Source organism: Protomyctophum bolini (genome assembly GCF_963924005.1).
Source record: "Protomyctophum bolini genome assembly, chromosome: 8".
Taxonomy (NCBI): Eukaryota; Metazoa; Chordata; class Actinopteri; order Myctophiformes; family Myctophidae; genus Protomyctophum; species Protomyctophum bolini.
The window spans coordinates 19,114,121-19,129,512 of record NC_137869.1 but is presented as its reverse complement, the minus strand read 5'-3'; the positions used below and the strand labels follow the sequence as shown (position 1 = coordinate 19,129,512).

The window sequence follows — 15,392 nt, the reverse complement described above, 5'->3', positions numbered from 1 at the left end:
AATTGGGTGACTTGAAATGTAACATACTGTACAGTATGTATGAGAAGACAGTGAGGCAGGCAGTCAGTCAGTGTCTCTCCAGAGGAAGACTGTGTTCCTATAGTGGGAGAACATCCACGTTTACATTTCAGATTGTCCACAAGGGCCCTTTGTCCTCCCCAAGGACAGTAAATGAAGTGCACCCTGCCTACACAGTCTTGCAGAAATCAATAGTGGGTATTCACTGAAGTCTGAACAGTACATGCAGTCCAACAACATGAGATTTTGAATGTACATCTTGAAACATCACACATTGTGGATGTTGCTATACATTATACATGCTTTACAGTACGTGCTATAGAGATGACATCTGTTATGTGAGTTGATCCTGATCATTTTATGCAAGGCTAAGCCAACTAGTTGTGATGTGCATGGTTGAGGGTTTATTTGAAGTTTGTATTGAAGACCTGAGGGGTACATGAATGCTGTGAAGCCTAGTCATTACAGCATCTGAAGTCTCTTTATGACTACATGAAGAGCTAGGGCTTACATCAGAAAGATTACTAAGAACAACCAGTCTTTACAACAAAAAAATGGATGCAACAAAAATGCTTAGCATAAAGCCATAGTGTAGCTGATAATCATATAGTCATAATTTACTAGTTCACAGCTGTTTTTATGGAAACACTTTCAGTGATCTCACACACAAACATATGAGAATAAATCATATCTTATCATACAGTAGCACAACTAAATACATAATAAGAGGAAGATCCTTTCTGCTACATGGTAAAGTCTTCTGTTAATTTTACTGTGAACACTTGAGATTATACAACTGGAACCAAATGGACCTCTTAATGGATCTGTAAGTCTTGAGAGTGTACAAATGGAACCAAGTCCATTTGGTTCCATTTATTTTATACGAACACATCGCTGATTTAGTCCACCGTGTGTTTGGTCAGATCCTGGCACTACGGCTGCTGCAGGCAGTGCTGCCGTCCTGGGACAAGATGGAGCGCTCTCAGGACATGAAGTTCCTGGTGGAGAAGCTGTTTGGCTTCCTGGGCAGCCTGCTGAGCACCTGTTCCTCTGACTTGCCACTGCTCAGAGGTACGCCCACGTTCCTTATAGAATAACACAATAAAGGAGTGATTCACCATTTAAACCTTTTACACTTTAGACCGCAAGGGTCTATACAGCCTCTCCTTTTTTCCCCGCTCTTATGCCAAAATGTTCCTGCTCTTATGCTCTCCACCTGCCACAGAGGGTTCGCTGCGACGGAGGAAGTCCCGCCCACAGGCCTCTCTCACAGCCACTCACAGCAGCACGCTGGCCGAGGAGATAGTGGCCGTCTTGCGCACCCTTCACTCTCTGGGCCAATGGAACGGCCTGATCAACGACTACATCAACACTCAGCTCAGTTCCATCACTGACGTCATGACGGGACGCCAGTCTGAGGCTGTAAGCATTGACACACAACTGAAACCTCTAAATGACAAAACTGTATCTACTAGAACAACTGTGCTTTAACCCATTCTGACCTGAGATCAGATTCATACGAGGTTTCCACTGGACACACACTGGTCTGATCAACCCATTCTGACCTGAGATCAGATTCTAAAAATGTCAGTCGTTCTTCGATTTTTCAAAAATAGCAGACCTACAAGCTCGTAGCGCGCCACTCGGTGGCGCGCTATGAGCTTGTAGATCTGCTATTTTTCAATAGCTAAAGCATAACATGATGCTGACACCAAAATGGGTGCCCGGTCAGAATGGGTTAAGTCAGGATGAAGGAAGCATTTGTAACATCTAGTAAGAGTAATAACAAAGGAATTTTGTTGCAGTTTTAGTGAGTGTATGATGTACTGTATATATATATAGTGTTCTGTTAATCTTTGGAGCAGTATAAGAGTTCAGTCAGTGTAATGGATACATTACTCTAGCCTGGTTAATAAACCAGACTAATATCGCACGGACCGCAATGGAAAGTGCATTGTAGTACATACATCATTTCAACAAAATGACACAAGAGCATTTCCCAAGATTTTCTTCTTTTCCTTTTTTCCCCACCCCTCTTCCCTCCCTCATCCCCCCTCCATGCGGCACCATCTCCAATGTCTCTGTATAGTATAGTCCTTTTTCTACAGACATCGAGTCCACACTCAAACAGGGACAGACAAGGCAGTAAGACTTCAGGTGGTACATTTCAGGAGGACAAAAAAAAAAAAAAAAAAAAAAAGGAAGAGTGTCAGCTTGGATTTCATTTCATTTCCACATTTCATTTCCAATGTTTCAACCCGCCGGGGTTGAAACATTTTCTCTTTGACGCAATTGGTCAGAGCTACTGTCAGTCAAAGGTCTCAAGCATTGAAAGTCACTGTACCAAAGCCCGCCCATATTGCATACCGTGTCCCGATTGGCCGCCCCATTTCTCTGGTGTAGGAAATGGGCGTACAATTGAGCCTCTCCAGACCGTAATCCGCCGGCAGGCAATTTTCTTTTTGCCAACGGCTGATTCGGTCTGGTTTATTAACCAGGCTAACATTACTCCTCTTTTCACAGTGTTTCCTGGAGGAGTATTTCCCAGAGTCCGAGGGACCCAGGGTGGGCAGCCTGATGGCCGTGCTGGCTGTGATCGGGGGCATCGATGGACGGCTCCGGCTGGGTGGTCAGGTGGTCCACGAGGAGTACGGAGAGGGAACGGTCACGCGCATCACGCCAAAAGGACGCATCACCGTCCAGTTTCACGAGATGCGGACCTGCCGAGTGTGCCTGCTTAGCCAACTCAAACCGGTACGCAGGTGTTCACGTAGAGCTGGGCAAAGTAATTTAAAAGCTATATCACAAACTATCGACCAGTAGTATTCAGTAGGTCTCCATGCTATTTCTCTAAAGTTCCCCCAGGGGTCTGTACTTTGCCCCTTCCTTTTTTTCCATCTCAACCAAATCTCGGAAATAGCAGATCTACAAGCTTACAACATGTCACGATACAACGTGTGGTGAGCTTGTAGATCTGCTTTTTGGTAAATGTTCTCCTGATGAGTCTATTGACCAGTTGTTGTTTTTGTGCATTATTACTGCATTATTATTGTCATGTTTAATACTATATTTATTTACGGCAGACAATCATATGAATAACACAGGTTTGAGAGACGCAACAAAGAGACGTTCTGTCTTTGAAAGATATATTGAACACATTTTCAGTATTCCAATATTGATCATTTTAATTAAAAGTCATGAACCATTGGTAAACTGGATTTATGAGTCACAAATAACTAAGCCTTTCATGTAGTACATTTGGACCTCAGTACTGATGCCATGACATGCGTTTGTTTTCCATTTAGCTGCCTGTCGTGTCCTTCAGTGTGCAAAACCTGCCTTTCACGGAGCCTATGCTGGCAGTGTGGGCCCAGCTGGTCAACCTAGCAGGCAGTAAGCTGGAGAAACAACGCATGAAGAAGTCCCTTAGCCGAGCTCTCACAGGTACAGGAGTATGTTCTGGTCCCCAGGGGAGGACAAATTACTTTAATTGCTTGGCACAACAGATGGATGCTCAGATGGCTCAGATGAGTGCACAGGGGACTGGGGGCTGTTTAGAGGTTCTGTCTTAATGTTGTTAATAATGTTAATATACAAAGCATTGAGCAAAACCTTGATTTATGAGATGTGTCTCATCAGTGACCCTGGGCAGTTTTATGCACTCTAATGATCGATTCATTCTTGTTTCTTTGACATAACCTCCACGACAAGTTTCTACGTGTTGTTTGGGGAAACTGTAGTCTGACGTAGGCTGTAATGCAATGGTTCTCAAAATGGGGTCCAGGATTCCTTTAAAAAAACTAAAAACTAAAGGGGGTTCCAAATGGACCCTTACCCGTTGTAAGAGTTATAGTTACTTATACTTATCCCTATTACACCGGCACCAGCCGGCGTCTGTCTTTGGCCATCTTCTCTACAGTCCCCCAGCTCTGATGTTACTGGAGCTCCTTCTCTATCGTCCTACACCATGTCTTTTTAGGCCTCCCTTTCTTTCTTGTGCCTGCTGGGGTCCAGTGTAATGCGAGTTATGGCGGTACTTAAAATTACAAAGTTTACAAAACACTGCTGTAATTCTTTCCAATGTGTCTGTGTGTGTGTGTTCAGCAGACCAGGTGGACATCCTTTTGCTACGCTGCCAGCAGCTCAGGCTGTACATTCTCAAGGCAGCACGGGCCTTGCTTTCTCACCAGGACAAACTCCGACAGATCCTATCCCAGGCGGCCGTTCAGGACACAGGACCCAACCCCAGTGGTAAGAGGCAAGAGCATCGCCCCGGGTCAGGGGAAATAAAAGCTGTAGTGTACATCTTGCGTAAACAAAGTTTGGCAAGAAGATAATAACAAAATGGCAGAGTGCATTTCCTTGCTCAAGTTTGTTTCCTGCAATTCTTGCACCGTGAACACATTCACGGAGATGTAAACAGATTTGTAAAGCGTCAACGTCATTTCCTTGAGCGGTACTTCCGCTCAAATCCCGCAATTTCCACCCCCATACCGTCTACAGCGTAGGTCTTGCCCAGTGTGCACACCACGGGTAGTTTTCTAGAAAGTTTGGCTGAGGAGTTTAGGAGGCACAAGTCTCTCTCTCTGACTACAAAAACTGGCAAATAGTTGATGGAAAGCGATAGCATACACTTTGTCATCTGTGATTGTCCTCAGAAATGATTCTTGAAAATTCCCTGGCATTTTAGACAAATTATTACAAAGTAGCGGCGGCTGTGTTGATGACTCGAAAGGCAAAGAAGTGAGTGCAGTAGCAGTTCCCTCTGTTCTGTGTCTGTCCTACAGAGGACCCGGTGCAGTCGTCTCCCGATGTGGGAGACTTGTCTCCAGAGGGTCCCCTGCCCCCACTCATCCTCCTGCAGCAGCTGCTCACTGCCGCCACCCAGCCCTCGCCCATCAAGGCCATTTTCGACAGGCAGGAGCTGGAGGTGAGTCTGTGGGACAGATCAAACCAGATCAGATCCTTATAGACACACACACACACACACACACACACACACACACACACATTCAAGCGTAGACAAAGGGGTATCCCCACCACCAAAATAATAACTATAGAGATCAACGCCTTCAAAAATGTATGTTGTAAAACACATCGCAGAGCGGAACTTTATTGCCAGGTTTGAAAGGACACAAAGAGATGGAGTCTCTCTTAGCATAGACTTGTTGACAATCTGTTGATATTGTAACATCTTCACGTATATGAAACATGAGCCTTGATCTTCCGCCACCAACCATTAACGCACGTTTCTGTACGCGTAGGCCGCAGCCTTGGCGGTGTGCCAGTACCTAGCCGTAGAGTCCACGCACCCCTCGTCTCCGCTGTTTGAGGAGAGCAGCTCCAGCGAGGCCACCACCCCTGTCACCGTGCAGCACATCAGGCCACCCCGGCAGAAGAAGCAGAAGACCTCCCCCATCCCCCCTCTGCCCATCGTCATCTCCATAATGGAGATGGGCTTCCAGAGGAAGAACATCGAGTTTGCCCTCAAGTCTCTGTCTGGGACGACGGGCAGTGCATCTGGTGTGCCAGGTAAAGTTTTCAACAGGCCCAAAAATGATGGCCCGGCCCGGCCCTACCCTAACTGGGTCGGCACGAGGCTCGGCCCGACCCTAAACATTACCATAATGTTAAGCCCGAAGCCCGACAAAAGCCTGACAAAAAACTAAATGGCGCCGCGGCATGATGATGTATGATGTGAGCACTTGAATCAGAGGACTAGTTTGTGGTGACACCACATGCTATGTCAGGCAGTAGCTAGAAGACATTATTACACAGTGATATAGTCTCATTCCGTGCCTATGGGCATTCATGATTCTTTGCAGGCGTGGAGGCACTGGTGGGTTGGCTGCTGGACCATCCTGACATCCACGTCACTGAGGTGTCCGATGCCGACACTGTGTCAGATGAGTACTCGGATGAAGAGGTGCTGGAGGAAATGGAGGAGGAGGTGCCAGTCTTCCCCACGGTAAGACCTTAACCACCCCTCTATCATACACATAAACCCCCACGGTAAGACCTTAACCACCCCTCTATCATACACATAAACCCCTACGGTAAGACCTTAACCACCCCTCTATCATACACATAAACCCCTACGGTAAGACCTTAACCACCCCTCTATCATACACATAAACCCCTACGGTAAGACCTTAACCACCCCTCTATCATACACATAAACCCCTACGGTAAGACCTTAACCACCCCTCTATCATACACATAAACCCCTACGGTAAGACCTTAACCACCCCTCTATCATACACATAAACCCCTACGGTAAGACCTTAACCACCCCTCTATCATACACATAAACCCCTACAGTAAGACCTTAACCACCCCTCTATCATACACATAAACCCCCACGGTAAGACCTTAACCACCCCTCTATCATACACGTAAACCCCCACGGTAAGACCTTAACCACCCCTCTATCATACACATAAACCCCTACAGTAAGACCTTAACCACCCCTCTATCATACACATAAACCCCTACAGTAAGACCTTAACCACCCCTCTATCATACACATAAACCCCCACGGTAAGACCTTAACCACCCCTCTATCATACACGTAAACCTCCCATCATTCATGTCACCTCTCACTCAGCCTGTGTGCGTAGAGCCCATTGTAGTAAATAAGATGATGTGTAATATTTCCTATGTGGTCAGCCCGCGGGAGCGGTGGTCACGGAGAGCCAGACGTTCAAGAAGAGATCGGACTTCCAGTCCAACGACGACTACGCCGTGTACGTGAGAGAGAACATTCAGGTAAGACTACGCTGTGTACGTACGTGAGAGAGAACATTCAAGTAAGACTACGCTGTGTATGTGAGAGAGAACATTCAGGTAAGACTACGCTGTGTACGTGAGAGAGAACATTCAGGTAAGACTACGCTGTGTATGTGAGAGAGAACATTCAGGTAAGACTACGCTGTGTACGTGAGAGAGAACATTCAGGTAAGACTACGCTGTGTACGTGAGAGTGAATATTCAGGTAAGACTACGCTGTCTACAGTACGTGAGAGTGAACATTCAGGTAAGACTACGCTGTCTACAGTACGTGAGAGTGAACATTCAGGTAAGAGCAACCAGCCTGGGAGCTGGGCTTCTAAACGGACCAGGAAACTGTAGCTGAACCAATTTCAAATTGGCGATCAGGCAAAGCAGAAATTATTTTAAAGGTGCCAACTCTTTCAGCTGTTTTATTGCAGTTTAAACTACCACAAGATTTTAAGAATTTAATTTAAAAAAGAAGAAAAAACAACAACAGAAACATAGCTTTTTCAGAAAACTGTCAGGATGTAGAAGACATATTTAGAATCTGATCTCAGGTCAAAATGGGTTAAAACGACACTTTTGCCATATCACAATATTACGAAGAAAATGCTATCTAGTCTTATGTCACTGTCATCAATCTGGGCTGGTCTCTGTGCAGGTGGGCATGATGGTGAAGTGCTGCCGGACATATGAGGAGGTGTATGAGGGAGACGCGGGCAAAGTGATCAAGCTGGACAGGGATGGCCTTCACGACCTGAACGTGCAGTGTGACTGGCAGCAGAAGGGAGGCACATACTGGGTCCGCTACATACACACTGAGCTCCTTGGTAAGCAGGAAAGTAACTTGGGTATATTTACTTAAGTACTGTCTACAGTTTAGAGGTATTTGTACTTTACTTGAGTATATCACATTTTCAGTACTATTACTTAGTGATGCACCGAATATTCGGCCGCAGAAAATATTCGGAAAATGGCTCAAAATGCATTTTCGGCCTATTCGGTTTCGTTAAGTTTTGCCATTTATTGACAGCAATGGTAGGAAAAAATATATATTATATTAATCATATTCGGATATTCGGTTTACGGCCGACTGTTTCCTATATTCGGTTTCGGCCAAGAATTTCCCTTTCGGTGCATCCTTACTTTTACTTCTACTTTACTGCATTTCAGTGGCAAATGGCTTTTTCTCCACTACAATTATTTGACAACTTTATTTACTTCGATTCGATTATTATTACAAAACATACATGATACATACATGGTTTTATTTAACCAATGAAAAGTATTAACAAGAAAATAGTAAATTGGATATACTGGAACGCAGGTCATTCTTTCAGGTCCAAAAACCCTTGGTTTCCTTGCGCCTGGCGGCGACGATATGGGATTAGAAAACATGACTTTTGAATCTGTCCTAACCTTAGAGTATATATGAATAGAGACGGCACCCGGAGGAAACCCTGAGGCGAAATGGACATAGTGGTTCAGATTTTACGGGGACCAGCCGTCCGTAGTTGCCCTTTGAGAGCGGTTTTGAAGGAGTCAAGGGATTAACATGTCTTAATGACTGTTGGTAGGGCGTTCCACATTTTGGTGGCATAGGAGCGAAAATAATTTAGTCCCTTGTTTGTGCCGAATCTGGGTTGTACATGGTTTGTTGCACTCCCTCTGGTGTTGTGGGTGTGGACTTGGTTTACACGTTACGTTGACTATCATTGCGCACGTTCATGATGACATGTGAACTCTTTTTCATACGTGAATGCACGTGAACGCGTGCAATGATAGTCAATGTTCACGATATGGGTCCAATCCATCCCAGAATGCACTCTGTTCCTACCCGGAAGGAGTGAAAATCGCCTCATGCGCTTTTGAGCAACTTAATGCAAGTGGTTGGGAGGAGAAATCCGGTGCCGTCTCCATTCATATATACTCTAAGGTCCTAACCTATACGTCGTGTCTTCCCTGAATAGTCCCTGAATGGTCGTTTTTTTAATTGAATGCCTCTGAAGGTCACTTGCCCTTTTGAATCACAAGTGATTGCATTCCTCCAGGATTCCCACCACAAAGTTCCCCGTCACACATCAAGATCGGTGACAAAGTGAGGGTGAAACCAACAGTGACGACGCCAAAGTACAAGTGGGGCTCTGTGACGCACAGGAGCGTGGGAGTTGTGAAAGGTACCGTAAACCCATGTTGCTTTGCAGCGTTTAAGAACCGGGTATGCTATACTATTTTATCTGTCGTCAATTTGTATGATGAGAAAAATGGTACATGACTGTATTATCTTTTTAGAGCTATAAATGCTGATAGAACTGAATTGGTAGGTTTAACTTGACTGTTTAATTTAGTTTTTGTATTGATGTTTTTATTTAGACAAACTGTCATTTCTAATTCTACAGAAACATTGCAGATGGATTTAAACAAACAAAAAATAAAAGATAGAAAGAATCAATCGACAGTACCCACAACTTTTCTGAATAAGATGTTAATTAATTCGCCCAATGCCTCGTAGAGGGTGGATTTTCAGATTTCAAGGATACATTTTTGTTCCAAGCTGTGCCTGTGACTAAAACAAAGTATTTCTTATGATGGTTTGATTGGGTTTAGCTTTCAGTGCCAATGGGAAGGATGTGATTGTGGACTTCCCCCAGCAGTCCCACTGGACTGGACTGCTGTCAGAGATGGAGCTGGTGCCAAGCGTTCACCCTGGAGTCAGGTAGGAGTGTCTATCAAAGTCCCTTCATTCATATGGTTCACCCATTAACCACCATGTTCTGTCTGTTGAAATCCAGTCACCTTGTTGTCATCAGGTGCGACGGATGCCAAATGTTCCCCATCAACGGCCCCCGGTTCAAATGCAGGAACTGCGACGACTTCGACTTCTGCGAAAACTGCTTCAAGACACGCAAACACAACACCCGGCATTCCTTCGGGAGAATAAACGAGCCAGGTGGGTCACATGTTTACTGAAACTGCTTGAACCGTGTCGGATGATAAGTGGTAGAATATAGAAGGAAGGCCAAAATGTATGAAAAAGCAATCTGCAAAGAAATGTTTCATCCGGAGCTACAGTACAGTATGTGTTAGGCTGATGCTGTTGCTATTGCTAACCACTTAACCACTTTCAGAAAACTTAGGTCAGGATTTAGAGGCGTTTTTAGAATCGGCCTCAAGCCTAAATGGGTGCCTGTACTTGGTCGTATGATGCATATCTTCTGTAAGTGTCACATTGTGATGCAAGCATGTAGATTTTCTATATTTGGCATCCTTTGAAATCTTTGAAAATGTTTCCAACCCTGTCATTTCTCCACCACCAGGCCAGTCTCCGACGTTCTGCGGCCGCTCGGGGAAGCAGCTGAAGAAGCACCACAGCAGCCAGCGTGGCATGCTGATCGACGAATGGTCACGTGCCGTCAAGAGCCTCAACGTGTCTTCCTCCATCAACCAGGCCTCGCGCCTCATTGACTGCAGCGACCAATGCTGGCAATCCTCTGGCTCCCAGGGAAAGGTAGGACACTCAGACGCCTAGGGCAGTTGTTCTCAAACATTGTGGACCCTCTGGAACCCCTGGTCACTTTGACCTACCACTGACCTAGGAGAACGATGTTGTACAGTACTACTTAAGGTCATTATACACTGATGGCTTGGCAAATAAACGATGCTGGCATGAAAACTGTTCTCATAGTTGATGGTTCATTCATACAGGCCTTAATCACAGTTTCCCATATTCCATTATCGCTGCGTAATATTTTAGTTCTGATTAATCACACAAAACAAACGCCACTGATGTGTAAGGAAATGAATGCTGTCTGTCTATACGTACATTGTATACTGTAGTACCTTTTTGCATCAGGGTTTAATCTAAGCTGACCATCATACTGTATAAAGGGCTTTTCTTTTGTGCAGAGAGAAAGAGAGAGGGTATATAGACCGCTGGAGATCCTAACTATATACAGTAGTTGTTTAAGTGGTTAAGAGTGCTGTCATCCCGTTTTCTCTGCAGCACTGGATTCGTCTGGAGCTCTTCCCAGATGTTCTGGTCCACAAGCTGAAGATGGTCGTGGATCCTGCGGACAGCAGCTACATGCCATCGCTGGTGGTCGTTTCAGGTAAGGAATCGAGGGGTTTTGCGTTCATAATCCCCCAGACTATTACTCTGTTGTTCTTACTTACTTGTCTATTTTAGTGGATCTCAAAGAGAACTGGCACAGACTTTGTCTGCTATCTCGGTGGGAGGGTACCATTATCTTCTGTATTTAATTACGACTTTCTTGTCATTATGTAGGTGGCAGCTCTCTGAACAACCTGATTGAGTTGAAGACGATCAACATTAACCCCACAGACACCACTGTCCCTCTCCTCAACGACTGCACGGAGGTAGGATGACTGAAGTGGACTTACCCATAACGTGTTTGGTGAATTGAAATGTTTTTTTTTCTTTTCCTTGAAATTAAACAGGTTGAGAATCACTGCTAGAGCCGTAAAAATCTTCTCTTATAGAGGTCCTTGGCATATCTCTTCAAATGGGGGTCCGCGGGCTAATTAGTGTCAATTTGGGTGTCCTTGACATGAAAAAGTTTGGGAACCACTGTTCTAGACCATGTGGTCAAGTAGGACACCTACTGGTTGACGAGAGGTATTGCACGAAGCTCAAACGGGGCTCAAACGGGACTAACATAGATATGAAAGTTACAGATTGCAGCTTTAAGTAACATTTCAGATGAGTTGTGGCTTTATAGATCTGCTATTTTTTAAACGTTTTAAGAGATTTTGCCCAAAATAGGGGTGCCAAGTTTGTAAACTTTAGTTATTAGTTACTTTGAAGATTCTGATTATTATTACAAAACGTACAGTAACCACTTCAGTGATATATACATTTCGGCCATTGGAAAATAGCCGATCTCACAAGATTTTTCATACATTTGAAGATTTTAAATGAGACATTCTGTCAGGAGTACTCTTTTGGTACTTTTTTTTGCTAACCTCCCCCTATAACAAGCATCTATTGCACTCCTCCCCCCCCCCAGTACCACAGGTACATGGAGATCGCCATCAAGCAGTGCCGCAGCTCCGGCATCGACTGCAAGATCCACGGCCTCGGCATCGTGGGCCGCATCCGAGCGGAGGACGAAGACCTGGCCACCGTCCCCTTCCTGGCGTCGGACAACGAGGAAGAGGACGACGACAAAACCGCCACCGGGAGGTAGGGTTGGACCCGCAATGCAGTAAATATGTGACCAGATGTCTCATCTGTGCTCGTCTCTCTTGTGAAGGAGTGTGTGTGTGTGTGTGTGTGTGTGTGTGTGTGTGTGTGCGAGAGTTGAATGTATTTGTTTGGTTAAGTCTGACCTTCTCCTTGTGCCGTTAGCCATCAGGGGGCGCAAACCAGGATTTTTGTGCCAGTGCTCGTGGCTGCTTCTTGGCTTTGGTTGTGCTGTCGCAGTTTGACAAGCACGATAGTCGTCCTCCAGGGAGTCAGTGGCGCATCATCCCAAATCCTATCTTGTGTAAGCACAAGCGGTTTAGGCTTTAGAATGTCGCTCCATGTGTGCCGTGGGCTCACATGGAGCGAGTTGATTTCTCAGAAGCAGGAATTTGTCGCCAGGCCTCCTGGAAGTATCACTGGGCTAATTAGAGGAAATATCTGCGATGGCCGTTACTAGTGATCCCAGCGATTAAGACGCCCATCTCTCACTTTTCTGCCAAAAACTAGAGCCAGGATGCTGCAAGCTGCATAATGACAAAATTGTCCCTAAATGCTAATTCATATGATGCTGATCACTTGTTAAAATGAATGACTAAAGCTGCGTTCAGACCTGAATGTATAAATTCGCCTCGGTTCGTCCCATTTGTACCGGGGCAAATCGTGCCGCTCTAACCATCCAAGTCTGAAACACACACACACACACACACACACACACGAGATACAGGCCCTTAAAGCTGTGATCCTTTTAACGGTGATGTCTTACCAAGGATTCAAATCCGGGTCCCCCAATTGAGTGCCAACATTTCTGTCATTGACCTAATAAGAGCACGGCTGCTTTCTCAGGAAAGACAATGAACTTTGACCTGTGGGCAGTACCACCTGTCAACCATTAGTGGTCTCCTACTCGACCACGGACCTAATCTAACTTGTTGTGTTAGTTTTACTGCAGCTTTAAGCATGCGTCTCCTTTCTCCATATCCCAGTCTTGCTAGGAAGAAGTCGTCAGGGTTGGAGTCAGCCGCCACCATCAGGACCAAAGTGTTTGTGTGGGGGCTCAACGACAAGGACCAGCTGGGAGGCCTCAAAGGGTCCAAGGTAAAGCCTGTTTCATTATGACGGCTGCATGATGATCTCTCCTAAACTCCTCTTCTGTCCACTCATCTGTTCGGGGCCTCTCCGGGTGTCGTTCACAGATAAAGGTGCCTTCCTTCTCTGAAACCCTGTCTGCACTCAATGTGGTCCAAGTAGCCGGAGGCTCCAAGAGCCTCTTTGCAGGTGAGTAGCTCTCAACAGTTAATCTGTCATCAGGGGAGACAGGTGAGGTCAAGGGTCAATATTCACTGTTGCATTGTCACGCTTCCTCTAAACATCCTTAACCACTTACTTAACCAATTGCGAAATTAGCCGATCTATGAGCTCACTTCTAATGATGCAACATGGGGTGAGCTTGTTCATCAGATCAGCTATTTTCCCTTTTTTTGAGGGCCTCTTATGGCCAGCTTTGTGAGTGTGTGTGTGTGTACCAAATTTGAGATGATTTGATTGGCTGAGCACAGAATGCGATGTATGATGATAAGAGTGGTTAATTCAGGGGCATTTTGATTCTCAGCCCGACGGACCGCTGTCAAATAAAAGCTTACAAAGTTGTTTTGCATGTGTTTATCTCCATCTGTACTGTGTTTTAACTGGCGTCTTCGCTGTTCCAGTGACTGTGGAAGGGAAGGTGTATGCGTGCGGAGAGGCCACCAACGGCAGGCTGGGCCTGGGCCTGTCCAGCGGGACCATCCCCATCCCGCGGCAGATCACGGCCCTCAGTAACTACGTGGTGAAGAAGGTGGCGGTGCACTCGGGAGGGCGCCACGCCATGGCGCTCACCGTGGACGGCAGGGTCTTCTCCTGGGGCGAGGGAGACGACGGCAAGCTGGGACACTTCAGCAGAATGTACGTCGTAGAACGCATCTGTGTCACCTTATAGCTTTGAACCACTTTCTACCATTGTTTTAAGCTTTAGCTGTTGATAAATCGTGAAAATGTGCCGCAAATCTTTGAATATATATTCTTTCACAGTAAATGTTTTCAACTCAAATCTTTGCTTCTGGGTGGTCCCTGAAAAAACATATTTTGAGATGGGTGTTAACTAGATGTGACTTCCCTGTGAGGGACAGTGTCACACATTTGAAAAACACAAACACAATAAAATAACTTAACAAAATGTGAAAGACCTTATATATAAATATGGCACCGACCGGTCTAGTGGTTTGTGACACAATGACACAGAAACATTTGACACGTTTGGCTTTTTTTGCTGAATATTTACTCTAGAATGGAACACTAGTCTTCATAACCAGGTGTGCACATAACTGGTGCGTGGTCAAAATAAACAAAATGAAGTGCTCCGCAAAAAAATGTTTCTCAAAAACATTAACTCTGCCTTTATCATGCTGGAACGTTGATTTGACTCCACCCATTGTGTCCAGTTCTGCTTCGGACCGATCGATCCGATGCGTAGCAGCACTGAAGGTCTGACTATGGTCATTTCCACACACTGTAGGAACTGTGACAAGCCCAGGCTGATCGAGGCGCTGAAGACCAAGCGGATCCGGGACATCGCCTGTGGCAGCTCTCACAGTTCAGCCATCACCTCTAGTGGGGAGCTGTACAGCTGGGGTCTGGGCGAGTACGGCCGCCTGGGGCACGGGGACAACACCACCCAGCTCAGGCCTAAACTGGTAGGGTGTGTGTGTGTGTGTGTGTGTGTGTGTGTGTGTGTGTGTGCGTGTGCGCGCGCGCGCATGCTCACGTCCCAGCATTTACTCATGGTACTCTTGTATTAGTATCTTTGCATCTACGTATGTGTTTTTTTTTTAAACATATTTTAATTATAATTTTGTTTTAGTTTTTCCTGAAATCATTTTTTTATATTTTCTATATCTTTGAATTTGCTGGATATTTACTTGCGACCCATAACGGGACCACAACCCCAAAACAGTTTGTTAGTATAGATGGAACTGGTGTCCACAAAAATCGACCAAGCAGCGAAGACTACACTGCCGTAGACGGCGTAGAGTCCATTCTATTTGATTTATATTCTGCATTGTACAATGTGACGCTGACTGCATGTTACACATTTCATATAAGGGCATGGCATTAGCTGTTAACGTTTGATGCTGGCTGTGTTTGGGTTTGCAGGTGAAAGTGCTTCTGGGACACCGGGTCATCCAGGTAGCTTGTGGTAGCCGGGACGCTCAAACACTGGCCCTCACTGACGAAGGTACTGCTCTTAACCACTGGAAAGTTAGCCTCCATATTCTGGAACGAGCATATCTACAGATCTACAAGCTCGAAAATAGCAGATCTACAAGCTCCCAAAACGTTGCATTGTGAGCTTGTAGAT

General features: G+C 45.5%; 1 protein-coding gene across 17 annotated transcripts in view; it reads left to right on the top strand.

Moving 5' to 3' along the window:
* The window catches only part of herc2 (HECT and RLD domain containing E3 ubiquitin protein ligase 2), a 74,435-nt gene that overhangs the window by 36,196 nt on the left and 22,847 nt on the right, over positions 1–15,392 (top strand). For 13 of the 17 annotated variants that reach the window (XM_080771314.1, XM_080771306.1, XM_080771316.1 and 10 more), the window contains 22 exons: positions 942–1,089; positions 1,244–1,440; positions 2,542–2,772; positions 3,324–3,462; positions 4,123–4,269; positions 4,806–4,948; positions 5,283–5,550; positions 5,844–5,986; positions 6,688–6,786; positions 7,454–7,622; positions 8,844–8,969; positions 9,400–9,508; positions 9,603–9,742; positions 10,110–10,300; positions 10,796–10,901; positions 11,078–11,169; positions 11,820–11,995; positions 12,982–13,093; positions 13,192–13,273; positions 13,705–13,939; positions 14,550–14,727; positions 15,188–15,269. In XM_080771314.1, the coding sequence (XP_080627440.1) occupies positions 942–1,089; positions 1,244–1,440; positions 2,542–2,772; positions 3,324–3,462; positions 4,123–4,269; positions 4,806–4,948; positions 5,283–5,550; positions 5,844–5,986; positions 6,688–6,786; positions 7,454–7,622; positions 8,844–8,969; positions 9,400–9,508; positions 9,603–9,742; positions 10,110–10,300; positions 10,796–10,901; positions 11,078–11,169; positions 11,820–11,995; positions 12,982–13,093; positions 13,192–13,273; positions 13,705–13,939; positions 14,550–14,727; positions 15,188–15,269 (3,313 nt within the window). The remainder of the gene's footprint in view (positions 1–941; positions 1,090–1,243; positions 1,441–2,541; positions 2,773–3,323; positions 3,463–4,122; positions 4,270–4,805; positions 4,949–5,282; positions 5,551–5,843; positions 5,987–6,687; positions 6,787–7,453; positions 7,623–8,843; positions 8,970–9,399; positions 9,509–9,602; positions 9,743–10,109; positions 10,301–10,795; positions 10,902–11,077; positions 11,170–11,819; positions 11,996–12,981; positions 13,094–13,191; positions 13,274–13,704; positions 13,940–14,549; positions 14,728–15,187; positions 15,270–15,392) is intronic. The other 4 variants (XM_080771309.1, XM_080771317.1, XM_080771304.1 and 1 more) reach the window with 1 other exon arrangement.